We start from the raw sequence: 12,947 nt of genomic DNA, 5'->3' as shown, positions 1-12,947 counted from the left end.
GCGTGATTTCAAATCGCAGCTTATTTAGTAAGAATGCACAATCTTATACATACATATGTACATTGTATAAGAAAAGTTATTTCCCAAGTGGTTATTGGCAGTACAGGCACTGCTCTTACATGCAATTCAAAACCCAATCACATACCAATCCAATAGGTCTTTGAAATTCCAGTTGGGCACAGACCACTTGATAATCGAATTGATCAATTGATCGAGGGTTTGAATATCTGAATAGACGTTTGCATGACCCACATTTTCCGCACTCAAATATAACACCAGTGGTTTTAACATTTAAGCCATAAATACATATGCTAGTTTTATTGTTTGTCTATTACACAATTCAAGATTTAAGTTAATTTTGCTGTGGTTGCTGCGACTCATACATACATATATATCAATAACTATATATTTTCATTGGATTTCTAATGAATACGAGCGCCGATCAGCGTCTCTAAATTTTATGCTGCTTGGTAAGATAATTACAACTTTTTACTCGACAGCAATTACATAAGCTAGGTATATATATGCAGATTTAAAATGCATGAGTGTGGGCATGTGTTGTGTGTGCCTATGTGATCCGTCCAAACGCTCACTTCTGGCCCATCCGCCTTTCAAACTGCTCTCCAGTGAAGCGTTCAGCCAGAGGTGATTATGCCTGTGTGCTTGGATGAATGGGTGTTTTTATGGATGTATGAAGGGGCTTGTTTACTATATGTTTAAGCGCTAGCCTTTACTACATACTAAACAACTGTACAGCTAATTTACCTTAATTATAAAATAGTTTCATTATATCCAGCATTTCTAAGGGCGTTTTGCTGACTGCGGGAGGGTGGGGGAAGGAGAGAGAGGGAATTTATAATAGCCTAATTGGGGGCGGCAACGAAGCAGCCCGTGCAGAACGGATGACAAATCAAAATCTATACTCCACAATCCATATACGCACAATCCATATCCAGCTTCAGCCTGCCTGTCCGTGCTCACTTGGTGCTGCGAACTATGCGTATGACCCTTGTGGACTATGAGGCGGCACTCTGGTCCTGTAGCCTGTAGTTTTGGAATGTCTTCCACTCACCGGTGTTGTAGTCCAGCCGGATGTGTGACTCAACCAGGCACAGCGCTGTGTTGCCGTTGTCCTGTTGTACTTTTTCCTGTAACAATTAAACATATATGTTTTAGTGCAATCTAAAACAACTTAAATCCCATTAACAAATAAGAAACTTAAAAATAATATGTAGAGCATGTGGTAAATTCAGTTACTTGTACATTTTGTTAACTAAAACTAATAGCAAAACCACAAACAAACTTTTATGCGTTTTTCTGTCTTTTGTTTTAAAGGATCTTTTAGTAAAAGTCAAATATCCTTACCTCTGTTTCGCCCAACTTAATGACCAGCACATTTTCGTTATTTGGGCGCGGGTTTTCCCGCAGACCCGCCATAAATCCAAGGATAAGGGCTTTGTCAGGTCGCGAGACGCGATTTGCCTTGCGGAACATTTCATGCGCCTTGTGTACGTGTTCGTTCTAAAAGAAAAGAAGCCACAGGTTTGAAATCAAATTTGAATGAAATATGTAAATGTATCTTACCGATAAAGAGAGTCCACGTCGCTGTGGAGCCTGCTGCTGCGATTGCTGTTGCGTAGCTTGCTGTGGTTGCTGCTGCTGAGCTTGCACCTGTACCTGGACGGTGCGCGCTATCCCCGCATTCGGATTTCCCTGCTGTCCCTGGCCACCGCTGGTGGTGGAGGTGACCAATCGCTGCTGCAGAGTCGGAGCCGGCTTGTGTTGGACCAGAATTTGTTGCTGCTGCTGGCGCGGCTGCTGTTGCGACGCCGCCGCCGCCGTGTTTGATTGGGTAATAATCGTGCGCTGCGTGCTGCCCGGCGCCGCCTGCACCTGCACCAGCTGCGGCTGCTGGCCCGGCCGTTGTATTAGCGTCAGGCCCTGCGGCAGCGTGGTCAAGCCTCCGCCCACATTGGTCATCACGGGCCGAATTATGGTCTGCTGTTGGGACTGATAGATATACGTGTGGTTAGTTTTTACTTATTACAATATTGTGCCCGTGGGGGAAGAGGATTCACAATGTCTTTTGCAAAGAATGTTTGAGAAAACCTTTGCGAAACCTAATTTTTACACTTACATTGCCAATGACGTTAGTGGGTTGCTGTTGCTGTACTATTACGTGCTGACCACCAAGTGAACTGGTTGGTATAAGGGTGGGCAGGATCTGCTTTCCAGGCTGTTGCTGCTGCAACTGCATACCAGTCGAGGGTGTTGTCTTCACCAGACTCGGCGGCCCAGCTGTGGTGGTCATCAGCGTGGTGCCTCCGAGTCCCTGCATGTTGTTTACATTGCTGATGGGTATTTGCTGGTACATGTCGCCGCCAATGTTGCGCAGTATAACGCCCTTCTGGGTGAGTATGATAGTCTTGTTCTTCCCGGACGTAGGGGATACGTTCAGAGCGGAGACGCCACCAGTGCCAACTGCTGATGTTGGCTGCATAAGAACCTGAGACAACTTGGGCTGCTGCGTAGCCGTCGTATTGGCCACGATCGTGTGCTGTGGATGCGGTTGTTGCTGCTGCAACTGGGCCTGCATATGCTGCTGCTGAGCGGCTTGGGAGGCTGGTTGGATGGTCACTGGTCGATTGGGTAGCTGCACGTTTTGAATGTTCAGGGTTGTCTGCCCGGGGGAAACTACTGCCGCCGAAGTTGCCACCAAAGGCGGAGGATTCGACGACACCACAGCGGTTGCCTGTTGCGGCTGCGCTTGGCGCAGAGGCGTCATCACCACGCTGGAAGTGCCCGAGGTCTTCAGCAAAATCTTGGTGGGCGTCTGACCGCTTGCGCCGGGTGTGGACGCTTGGTAAAGTGTCGTGGTCTGCGGCATAGGACGACTGTGTGAGAACGAGGTAAGCGTTGGCAACATGGGCTGTTGCTGTTGTTGCTGCTGAATCTGTTGCGGTTGCTGCTGGGGTGTGGCTAGAATGTACTGCGTCTGTTGCTGCTGCGGGTGCTGTGGTAACTGTGTCTGCTGTTGGGTCTGCTGCTGGATTTGCTGGTGTAACAATTGCTGCTGCGACTGTTGCTGTTGCTGCTGTTGGGAAGCGGCTGCTGCACTGGAGGTTCCAGCCTGTTGTTGGGCTCGCTTCGCCGGCTGTATAATAGTCTGCGATATGATCACTGGTCCGCTGTTGGTTGCCGTTTTTAGCTGGCTCAGTGGCATCGTCTTTATGGCTTGCGACGGTATCGTCGTGGTAGTGGTGGCGGCGGTACTGCTACTAGGCAAAGCCAAAGCCTTCTGAAACCAGATAAGTAAGTAAATTAGCAAAGAAAGACTAAGCTCCATTATAGAACGCGATAGTACGTTTAATATTTATCAAGGAAATTTCAACAAATCCCTAACTAGAGGTTCGTCAATAAACCTACGCGTAATTTTATTCTTACCGCTCTTTGAGCGCTGGGCGAGGACGCCAAGATCACGGGTGTGGAGCTGTTAATCAAAAGCGGGGGATGCGTCTGCTGTGGCGTCTGCTGAACCTGCACAGTTTGCGGCTGCTGAGGCTGAGACTGGCTGCCACTGGAGGTTGCAGCTGCTGCAGCTGCCGCTTTTGCCTTGGTAGAGGTTATCTTCACAGAGATGTTGTTGGGCAGATTGGCCAACGGATTGGCCGCCTGACGCAGTTGCTGCGGGGTGAGGAGTGTAGTCGTAGTGCCCGCACTCGTCGAAGGGGAGACGCCGGTGGCTCGTAGCATTGGCTTGATGTCCAGCTTCTCCATCTTGATGGTGGTATTGCCAACGGTGGTAGTAGTGGTTCCTGCGCTCGTGGTTGCCCCGTTGTTCTGTCGCTTTGTCGGCGAACTGCGAATAAGCAGGTGCGGGGTGCGCTGTACCAAACTAGGCGGCTGTTGCTGGATAATGACGCGTTGGGAAGACGGTGAAGTCTCGATCTTTTCCAGCTTGATGCTGGCGGGTACTATGATCTCCTCGCTCTTGATCTCTATTTCTTGTTTGATTCGTTTTGGGGTGTGATTGAAGCTATTGTTGTTGTTGTTCAGTTTTGCTGAGGATTTTGGTGTTCGCGGCGTCTTTAGCTTTGTTTCTACTGGTGGTTTTCCGGGTTGACCATCTGCCACGGACGTTGAAGAGGCCTGGGCAAAGTCCAGGGTGGCTGTGGCGTACTCCGGCGTCTCGATATCGCATTCCATATTCGCTTTGCCAGACATCTCGTCGTCTTGCGGCTCTTCCAGGCTTCCAGCGCTCTGGTTGAGAACCTGCGGTTCCATTTTGATTTCAAAACTGTTGTTCGCTGACGTGGGCGTGACGGGTGTTTCGCCTCCACTAGCCGTTGCCGCGTCCGTTGGCGAGCTGTCACCAGCATTGTTAGCTGCTGCTGTGGCCGCCGCAGCTGCCGCTGCAGCCGCCTGTTGCTGTTTCTGCTCCTGCTTCTTTTGCTGCTCCTCCAGCTGCTGCTCGCGCTTACGCTTCTTAGCTGCCGCATAGCCCAAAGGCTGTTCGGTGAATTCGATCAGTTTTATGCCGCCGTCTTTGCGTCCAGCAGGCGTGCGACTGAGATTGGGGCGTTGGGCGGCATTTCCCGGCACGGTGGCCGATCGGAATCCGGTGGTGGGCATGCGCGAGGGAATTCCCTTCAGCGGGGTAGTGTCTGTCATCTTACGGGGCATGCCTCGCGATCGCAGCGGAATTGTGGGCGCCGAAGCCTTCTTCAGCGAGGACTGCGCATCGGCGGACTTGTGTAACAATTCGGTGCGCAGTTGGGCGCTCTTCGGCTTGCGCTTCAGCGTAAAATGCTTGACGGGAGCGGGCTGCTGGCCCACCTGAATTCAGAAAGAGGATTAGTTCAGATCAGGTAGGATTTAGGAAATTTCTATACCCACCACTGAGATCAGTGCGTTCTTGTTTAGGTACTGGCACTCGAGGGGCAGCATGCCCAGGTCCGAATGCTTGGTGACCAACTTGCGCAGGTCGTTGACCATGTCTATAAAGATGGGACGCGTGTCCTCGTAATCGGAGATCTCTGTGTTCAGCGAACTGGTCGCCGGAAAGGTCTTCATCGTTTCCGCCAGCATGGAAACCCATAGCTCTGAGTCCAGGCCGGCCACCTCGATCACCTCCTCGAGTTCCGCTTTCCACTGAAAATTGCATTCAAATTAACAATGAGTTGGATTAGGCAGTTAAATTTGACAAGCCGATGCTATAAGACACTTCCACGTAATTTATACAATAACTATACCAGTTCTGGTAGTCCCAGTATGTTTAGTTTAATCCAGTTAAAGGATTCAGTCAATCGATTTCAATCACAATATCACCGCACGTTTTAAATGAAATTCGAAAAAAATCGTATAAGCATACATAATTAATAAAAAAAATATGGTTGTATTATTTTTAGTTAGTTGCTTACTTGATCTGCAAGCTCAACAAGAAATAAGTCGATGGAGATATGTATTTTTAAACTGCGATCACAAACGCCAGATAAAACTCAAAATGCTCTCTGGGAAAGGGTACCACAAAACAAATGAATCCGCGGCCGCCCACAACAGCCCACTTACACATAAACACACCGAGGCACACGGGAGAGAAATACAGGCACAAGTGTCAAAGAGAGAGAAATGTGTACACAAAAGTAGAAGTGGCGGGAAACGTTGCTAATATTTATTTTCACCAACCAGCTAAGTCACCAGCTGGCGAAACTGTTAAAAGCAAAGAAATGTTCTTTAGGGTCCTTCAGGTAATGAGATTTATGAAATTTTCCGAGTATTTATAAATTGTTCGCACTTTTTGTTTCAACAACGGCAAGTGTACTCCGTGTACATACGTGTGCGCGCGTGTCGCAGTATGCGTGCGTGTGCACTGGTGTACTTTTTCCATACACCAACGCCATTTCAATTCATGGGATTTCATTTACCTCCTCCACCAGACGGCGCGGGATGTGAAGGAAGCTGAGCAGGAGCTTCAGCTTGACCTGCGTTTGCAGATCGGGGAAGCACTCCTTGATGTTGCGCAGCACCTCCTTGTTCAGCTGGGAGCAGATGGAGCCGTTTATCCACGAGTCGTTCGAGGTGCCCAGTTTATTATGCAGCCACAGTGATGTGTCGCTGTCCCTTACGTTCGCCATTTTTACGAATTACGCCTGTCCGCACGCGGGGCACACACTGCAATTTATGCCAAACGATGACCCGCCCTTTTGCACGGCACTGTTTGATGGCGTTTTTCACTTTCTGCCGCGCTGCACGTCAACAAAACACACGGAAAATCCTTCGTAAAAATTGTAATAGGAAGCGCACGCACACATCAAACGCACGAAAAAAGTGTTGCCACATGTCAAACAGTGTGGACGGTGCAGTGTTGCAAAACGCCGTCGGTAACAGCGCCCCGTGCAATGTGAACGTATGACGACTTCTTGACCAGGGCTGCCAACTATCGATAAACAATCGCCTAATTCCTTAGCATAGTAAACATGAACTTCTGATAAATAAAATGGAACTCCTGAACGAAGATGCACTGAACCCGGTTGCCAAGACGGCAAAGAGTGGGATGTCCACTGGCGGAAAGATCCTGATAGCGGCAACCGGCGGAGTAGGCATCGGCCTGTCGATTGTTTGCGCTTCCTTTGTCGCGCCGGCATTCCGAAGGATTTGTTTGCCGTATGTGCCAGCGACGACCGAGCAAATACAGAATGTTCTAAGCTTCCTGCCCAAGAGTTCGACCGGAAAATTGCTGGACATTGGCTCCGGAGACGGACGAATCGTAGTGGGTAAGTACGCTTCATCTAGTCATTTCAGAAATATCACAGAAAACTTATGTAATCTTTTCCAGCTGCGGCACAGCACAACAGGGCACTACGGACAGACGGTGTGGAGCTGAACCCATGGCTGGTCTACTACTCACGCCTGGCTGCATTGCGACACGGGGTTTCCACTCAGACGAGGTTTTTCCGGCGAGATCTCTGGAAGTTCGAAATAAAAGACTACAACTTCGTGGTCATTTTTGGGGTTGAGCAGATGATGCGGGATCTAGAACACAAACTCATCGCCGAGTGTCCACACAACACCAAGATTATAGCCTGTCGCTTTCCACTCCCCAGCCTGGAGCACGTGAAGATTATAGAGGACGGTGTAAACACCGTCTGGTTCTACGACCTCAGCAAAAGCTAGCAAGTGTTTATTAAATTGGTATTTTTATTGTTTTTCTCAGTAAGAAAACAATGCTTAAGATAAATTTTCGAAGGGTTGGTCAGTAATACAAACTTTAAACCTTAAGGGAATAGAAAAACGACGAGGACATGACATGATTGGCTAGCGCTGCTAGCCGGAATACCAAAGATGAAGGAACATTAAAAGTGGAGGCAGTGAAGCTGGCATCCAGAAACGCTAAAAACGGCGACCCATGTAAATACACTTGGTGGCCTCCTCGCGATAGACATCTACGAAACCGATTCTCGAATAATAGTTCACCTGGGCGATATCCTGCTGGGGAACACGTACGTGAGCTCCAAAGCAGCCATTTGCTCGCAGGGCGGCCAAGAGTACGGTGAGCATCCGCTTGGTTATTCCCGAGTCCCGCTCCTCCGCCTCCCGCAGAGTTCCGGAGATCAACACAGCAGGGAAGGACCCGCTCACCTCTACGGGACACTGGTCCACAGCCCCGTTAACGCTGCTGTCATGATAATTGTCCACAAAGGAGGTGACGAGCTGGGTCACCTCGCCGTCCTCCTGTGAACAAACGTCCCTAGAGTACTTCTCGCGTAGTTCCGTATACCAGCAGAGTTCCAGGTTGCGTCGAAATATGTTGACATCCAGAGCGGCGCAAGAATATCCAATGATACTGTTATTCTCGTCGTAGGCCACAATGCACAGTTGCGGACTGAGGGTGATATGTCCACCAATCAGCCCATCCGCCACTATGTTTGCCACATTCGCCGGCAGCGGGAACGGAATGTGGGTGCCTCCGTCCAGCTCTCCCTGCCACTGCAAGTAGAGGCGAGTGCACAAATCGTTGACCTGCTGTTCATCCGAATTACAGTAGGGTCTCAAGAGATAGTAGTTGGCCGTGGGCTGTTCCGGAAGCTTGTACACAAACAGGTCGTTGCCCGAGTCCACAGGCATAAGGCGTTGAAGGTCTGCAATAAGACCGCCTCTGAAGACCCAGGGCTCCTGATCACCAGACATGAACGCCTCCTTCCAGCCCTTGCTAAACCCTGAAATGTTTTAGGGATATTAGAGTACTCCACACTAAAGTATCGATCGGTTTACTTACATGTGTAGCTGCCCTCTGTGTAGGAAGACGTGTTTTGCGGGAAATGCCCGAGAGCTAGCCACTTTACATAGCAATTGAGCAGAGACAAGGCGCCAGAAATGTCCCACACATACGAGTACAGCTCGTGACAGATCTCCTTGTTCTGGCAGTTAGCAATTTTAATCAGCAGCTCTACAACGGCGCTGCACAGGTGGTCGAACTGCTCACGGCGCTGGTGCCACTCGCTGACCTCCGGCTTGGCTGCTTTAATTGCATCGCCACCGCCGGCGGCAGTTCGGTCCTGCAGTATCACATTAGCGTTGATCTTAAGCCAATTGAATTCCACAAGCAGCTTGTGGCCGCGGCTGCCATGTTCGAAGGGCAGGTAGAACAGGTCGCAGAGGAGAACCAAATCGTCAACGGTTATTCCTTCGCCTTCTATGGTACTGAGATGGAAAATCTTTAAAAACTGCTCCTCCACATCGGTGAATTCAAAATATATACTTATTATCGTTAGTCCTATCAGACTGAGCTTCATTTTCCTCGCGCATTTCCGCATTTGAGATCGGCGACGAAGTCCCACTCTCCACATGCATACTCTTGAACATGAAACGTATTAGATGTAATGGATGCACTGTAATCAGATGCACTATCATACTTACATGCACATCGTTAACGGACTCCATTAGAACATCGTCGGCCACCACTTTAATAGCCTCCTCCTCCCTTGGAGAGACCTGGGATGCAATACTGCTGCTGCACTCCATTGGCTCATTGACTACGCCACTTAGAGGACTAAGACTGTCATCGTCCAGCATTGTGTCCACACTGAGATTGGCCACCAGTTCCTGCTTTCCCTCTATGTCCACCTCCAGCTCTAGCCGCTCCTTCACGGAATCGCTATTTGGCTCAATTCCATTGTCATCGAACACCGCATTGTCCAAAGCCAGTTCCACGGAAGCCCCCACACTCTTTGTCTCCATAATGGGCACTGGGACAACGGAGATCGGTATTTTCTTGGGCAGCTCAATGTTGCTGGCCGCTGTGGTAGGAATGGGATTGATGATGTCATCGTTTGTGATCACTTTTGTGGGTGAGACCAGGGAGTTCATTACTGGATTGGAGATAGGAGTCAGCGAGGAGGTCACAACGCTATAACGAAAAATTTATGAAAACTAAAAAGCAGTTTATATTTAATTGTATACTCTTCTTACCAAACATCAGCCAGAGCCTGAAGTTGGGTGGTGTTGACCGTGGGTGGAACCGTCCTCGAGCTCGTTGAGGTGGTTGTTGAGGTGGTGAGACTCATGCAGGTGTTAATGGAGGGTATGATAGGAATAATGGGCATCACCATTTGGACTTGAGGCTGGGGCTTTGTAATGGGTCCCCAGGCCTCCTTTTTCATGAAGAATTCCGGTAGCCACTCCGTAATAGCGTTTCTTTAAATGATTTCGATTGGTCAGCTTTGCTCGAGTAATGCAGTCAGTTTTACTCACTTGAGAGCCACACGTGGGTGGTAAACATTCTTTGAGAGAAACTCCGCCGGGAGGTCATCATCGTTTTCAGTCTCCAGCTTAATGTCTGCACTTAGCGAGCTGTTCACTTTGGAGTCCAGGCTGCACCGCGACCAGAAGGCCAACGAATGGATAGCAACGAAATTGCCGTAGAATTCGCAGTTCGGATTGGTCATAACACCTCGCAGGTGGGGAATAAGCTCCGGCGATCGACCGCTGTACGGCCCCATGAAGACTCTCTTCTGGTCGTAGTCGTTAGCATGAAGATTATCCCAGATGCACGGCGGCCGGCGCAGCACCTCGGTAATCTCCTGAATCGACTCAAGAGATATTGTCTTGGAGATGACCTTATCCCCCGTCCACAAAATATCAATCTCGTTGTTCAGCTTGGAGCCCAGGGTATTTAGGTACTCCGATTCTTGGACCGTGGGCACCGCTCGCGAGGCACAGTATTGGGTAGGGCAGAAGAGGAACCTGGGGCTGTCCAAGTGCGTGTATATCTCGTTGGTGACAGACACGTGGGCGTTTGCAAACGTCTGAAAAACCTCCTTGTCCGCCTTCGATAGCTCTGATTCGATGTCGTCAAAGAGCAAAGCGTATGCTTCGCAACCGAACTGCGCAACCTGGTCCAGCTTGCGCTTCAGCGTTGCGATCTCCTTGGGGCTGCTGTAGGTCATGTCCAGTCCAGGTGATAGAGCGTAGTAAAAGGTGATGCCCGCCTCCTTGGCTGCTGCAATCAGACCTGCAAGAAAGCCACTTAACCAAAGGACTTGCAGAGTTCAAAGGTTAGTTACTGGACAGGTGATCCGCCTCCTCAACGGTGTACAACTCACGCCAGTAAGCGCGGTGCTTGTAGTCGTCCTTTGGCGCATACATGTATGAAGGACTGGATCCCATGCCCATAGATTTCAGTTTGCGGAACAGGTCTTTACGCTGCTCCGTCGTCCACGGTCGGCCGTAGAATCCCTCGATCACGCCGCAGATAAACTGCCGCTTGCCATCGGCTTGGGTGCCCGCTTCATGTGCCATTTCTAATAGGCCGAAGGTTCGGATGTGGCAATGTGCGAGGACCAAATAAGTCTTTTTTTTTCTTCTCTCCTCAGGATTTGTATATCGTAAGCCTCGGACAATTGCACCGTATGCTATCGACAATCGATAGATGCGTGGATAGATAGCCATGTCGAATCTATTATCGATATAAATTTAGTTTTATAAATAAACAAGGTGCACCCTGAAACAAGAAGAGCCTTTGAAATACTTTTAAAAAGTAACCCCTAACCTGCTCAATCAGTGGATTGACTTAAGTTTTTTAGATCTGTGAAGAAACTAATGGAATGAGTTATAACTTTCTACCCAATTAATTGATTTTAGGCCGGACGGAAAATGTATTGAATAGGCCGGTTTTTCAAATGTTTATAGTAAAACTTACTTACCGGTTAAAATACCATAGTATTTTAAATTCTTGCTTGAGAGTAAGGTCACATTGCTCTACACGTGCAATTGGATTGGCCAAAACAAACCCAAACAGCCGAGTAAACAATGAATAACTTCGAAATTCGGGAGTTGCCCGGCAAGGTAAGTCAAGTCCATACTCTACCCACACCTTATTATATATGTATATCTATATATATTTCCTCAGGGTCGCGCCATGATCGCGCTGAAAAACTTCACGACAGATGAGGTGATCTTCGAGGAGGAACCGTTCGTGTCCCGGCAGTTCTCGTGGAACGTGGCCTACGGCTACGCGGCGTGTGACCACTGCATGCGGCCGCTGGAGACGGTGTTGGAGAATGTGCGCCGCCTGGCCAGTGATCCCCAAGTTGAGGTTCCCCTGCTTCAACACGACCCCACCGCCCAGTGGGTGGCCCAGTTCACCCAGTGCCCACGATGCAAGGTGCGCTACTGCTCCGAGGACTGCCTGATGGAGGCACAGAAGCGCTACCACCGCGTGGCTTGCATGGGCGCCTTCCGCTCCGACGACACACATCCCATCAATGTGCTGAACGAGACTTGGAAAAAGATGCACTATCCGCCCGAGACGGGCAGCATCATGCTGATTGTCCGCCTAATGGCACTCTACCAGCAGAGCACCAAGAAGGCCGAGTTCCTCGAGCAATTGCAGTCCTTCCAATCGCTGATTGTGAATCGTGAGCAGAAGATCTATCACAAAATGCTGGGCGAGAACTTCGAGCAGCAGATGGAGCAGTTGTATCTTGCGTTCTGCAATGCTTTTTCGGGGGAGGAGTTCTCCATGGTATGCATATCCTCCCAGGTTGCGTTGAAATGTGAATACATTGTTTATTTTTCAGTTCAAAACGCCGGATGCCTTCAAGACATTGATGGCCATCCTAGGAACCAACAGCCAGGGCATCGCAACCAGCGTGCTCTCCCAGTGGGTTGTCAAGGTGTCCGATCTGCCACTTTCGGATTCGGAAAAGGCACAGCTCGACACGGTCATCGACGGACTCTACGCCAAAGTCGGAGAATGTAGCTATTCATTAAAGCACCTTGTAGGAAAATTATGCATATAAAAATCTCCCCGACAGTTGCTGGCGAATTCCTGAACAACGAGGGCTCTGGGCTATACCTGCTCCAGAGCAAAATCAACCACAGTTGCGTGCCAAATGCCTGCTCCACTTTTCCCTATTCCAATGACATTATTGTGCTGAAGGCCTTGGCTCCCATTCAACAAGGCGACGAGATCTGCATCTCCTATCTGGACGAATGCATGCTGGAGCGTAGTCGCCACTCGAGGCACAAGGTCTTGCGCGAGAACTACGTATTCATCTGCCAGTGCCCCAAGTGCCGCGCCCAGGCGTCCGATCCCGACGAGACCAGTGATGAAAGCGAGGACGACGACGAAATGGACGACTACGACGATAATGACGACATGAACTAGACTAAGCCACTATTATTCTTCATAGATCGAAAAATGTTTATTCGATTATTAGTTCTTATGTACGCAAAGATTGTAGAATATATGTTAAAGATTTTGAAGAAGTGTGGAAATAAGTTTGAACATTATTAAGTTGGTGGACATTTATATAGGTAGATGTGGGTCGCCCTTTTTCAATTTGCTATTGCAAACAATGAATTGTTGCTCTTTCCAAACCGCACATGCAAATGCATAGATTAGATAGTCATACCATGACCACCGTCCTGCCCTCCACAACGTTACC

At 49.2% G+C, this 12,947-nt stretch overlaps 4 protein-coding genes across 6 annotated transcripts; 2 read left to right on the top strand and 2 right to left on the bottom strand.

Moving 5' to 3' along the window:
- Nucleotides 1-282: 282 nt before the first annotated feature.
- On the bottom strand, nucleotides 283-6,321 carry LOC6535910 (negative elongation factor A). Of its 3 annotated transcripts, XM_039376298.2 has the most exons (8): nucleotides 5,925-6,320; nucleotides 4,897-5,151; nucleotides 3,445-4,836; nucleotides 2,138-3,298; nucleotides 1,917-2,010; nucleotides 1,585-1,811; nucleotides 1,366-1,521; nucleotides 283-1,148 (listed from the first exon to the last, which is right to left on the bottom strand). In XM_039376298.2, the coding sequence occupies exons 1-8, from the start codon at nucleotides 6,132-6,134 to the stop codon at nucleotides 1,017-1,019; spliced, it is 3,627 nt and encodes a 1,208-aa protein (XP_039232232.1). In that variant the 5' UTR covers nucleotides 6,135-6,320; the 3' UTR covers nucleotides 283-1,016. The 3 variants fall into 3 exon arrangements, with proteins under 3 accessions (XP_039232232.1, XP_039232231.1, XP_002096526.3); XM_039376297.2 differs by having other exon boundaries at nucleotides 1,585-2,010; nucleotides 2,138-3,295; nucleotides 5,925-6,321; XM_002096490.4 differs by having other exon boundaries at nucleotides 1,585-2,010.
- Nucleotides 6,322-6,374: 53 nt separating this feature from the next.
- Nucleotides 6,375-7,237, top strand: LOC6535909 (ATP synthase subunit C lysine N-methyltransferase). Its single transcript, XM_002096489.3, has 2 exons — nucleotides 6,375-6,773; nucleotides 6,836-7,237. Exons 1-2 carry the CDS (start codon nucleotides 6,497-6,499, stop codon nucleotides 7,171-7,173), a joined length of 615 nt encoding a protein of 204 aa, XP_002096525.1. The 5' UTR covers nucleotides 6,375-6,496; the 3' UTR covers nucleotides 7,174-7,237.
- LOC6535908 (protein O-GlcNAcase) lies at nucleotides 7,204-10,919 on the bottom strand. Its single transcript, XM_002096488.4, has 7 exons — nucleotides 10,563-10,919; nucleotides 9,751-10,510; nucleotides 9,469-9,693; nucleotides 8,917-9,406; nucleotides 8,759-8,853; nucleotides 8,276-8,700; nucleotides 7,204-8,216 (listed from the first exon to the last, which is right to left on the bottom strand). Exons 1-7 carry the CDS (start codon nucleotides 10,795-10,797, stop codon nucleotides 7,390-7,392), a joined length of 3,057 nt encoding a protein of 1,018 aa, XP_002096524.2. The 5' UTR covers nucleotides 10,798-10,919; the 3' UTR covers nucleotides 7,204-7,389.
- A 291-nt stretch (nucleotides 10,920-11,210) lies between these two features.
- On the top strand, nucleotides 11,211-12,777 carry LOC6535907 (SET and MYND domain-containing protein 5). Its single transcript, XM_002096487.3, has 4 exons — nucleotides 11,211-11,343; nucleotides 11,408-12,022; nucleotides 12,078-12,255; nucleotides 12,315-12,777. The coding sequence occupies exons 1-4, from the start codon at nucleotides 11,308-11,310 to the stop codon at nucleotides 12,665-12,667; spliced, it is 1,182 nt and encodes a 393-aa protein (XP_002096523.1). The 5' UTR covers nucleotides 11,211-11,307; the 3' UTR covers nucleotides 12,668-12,777.
- Nucleotides 12,778-12,947: the final 170 nt, after the last annotated feature.

This window comes from Drosophila yakuba, chromosome 3R, assembly GCF_016746365.2.
Source record: "Drosophila yakuba strain Tai18E2 chromosome 3R, Prin_Dyak_Tai18E2_2.1, whole genome shotgun sequence".
NCBI lineage: Eukaryota > Metazoa > Arthropoda > Insecta > Diptera > Drosophilidae > Drosophila > Drosophila yakuba.
The sequence above is the reverse complement of the archived record's forward strand: the minus strand, read 5'-3'. Positions and strand labels throughout refer to the sequence as shown.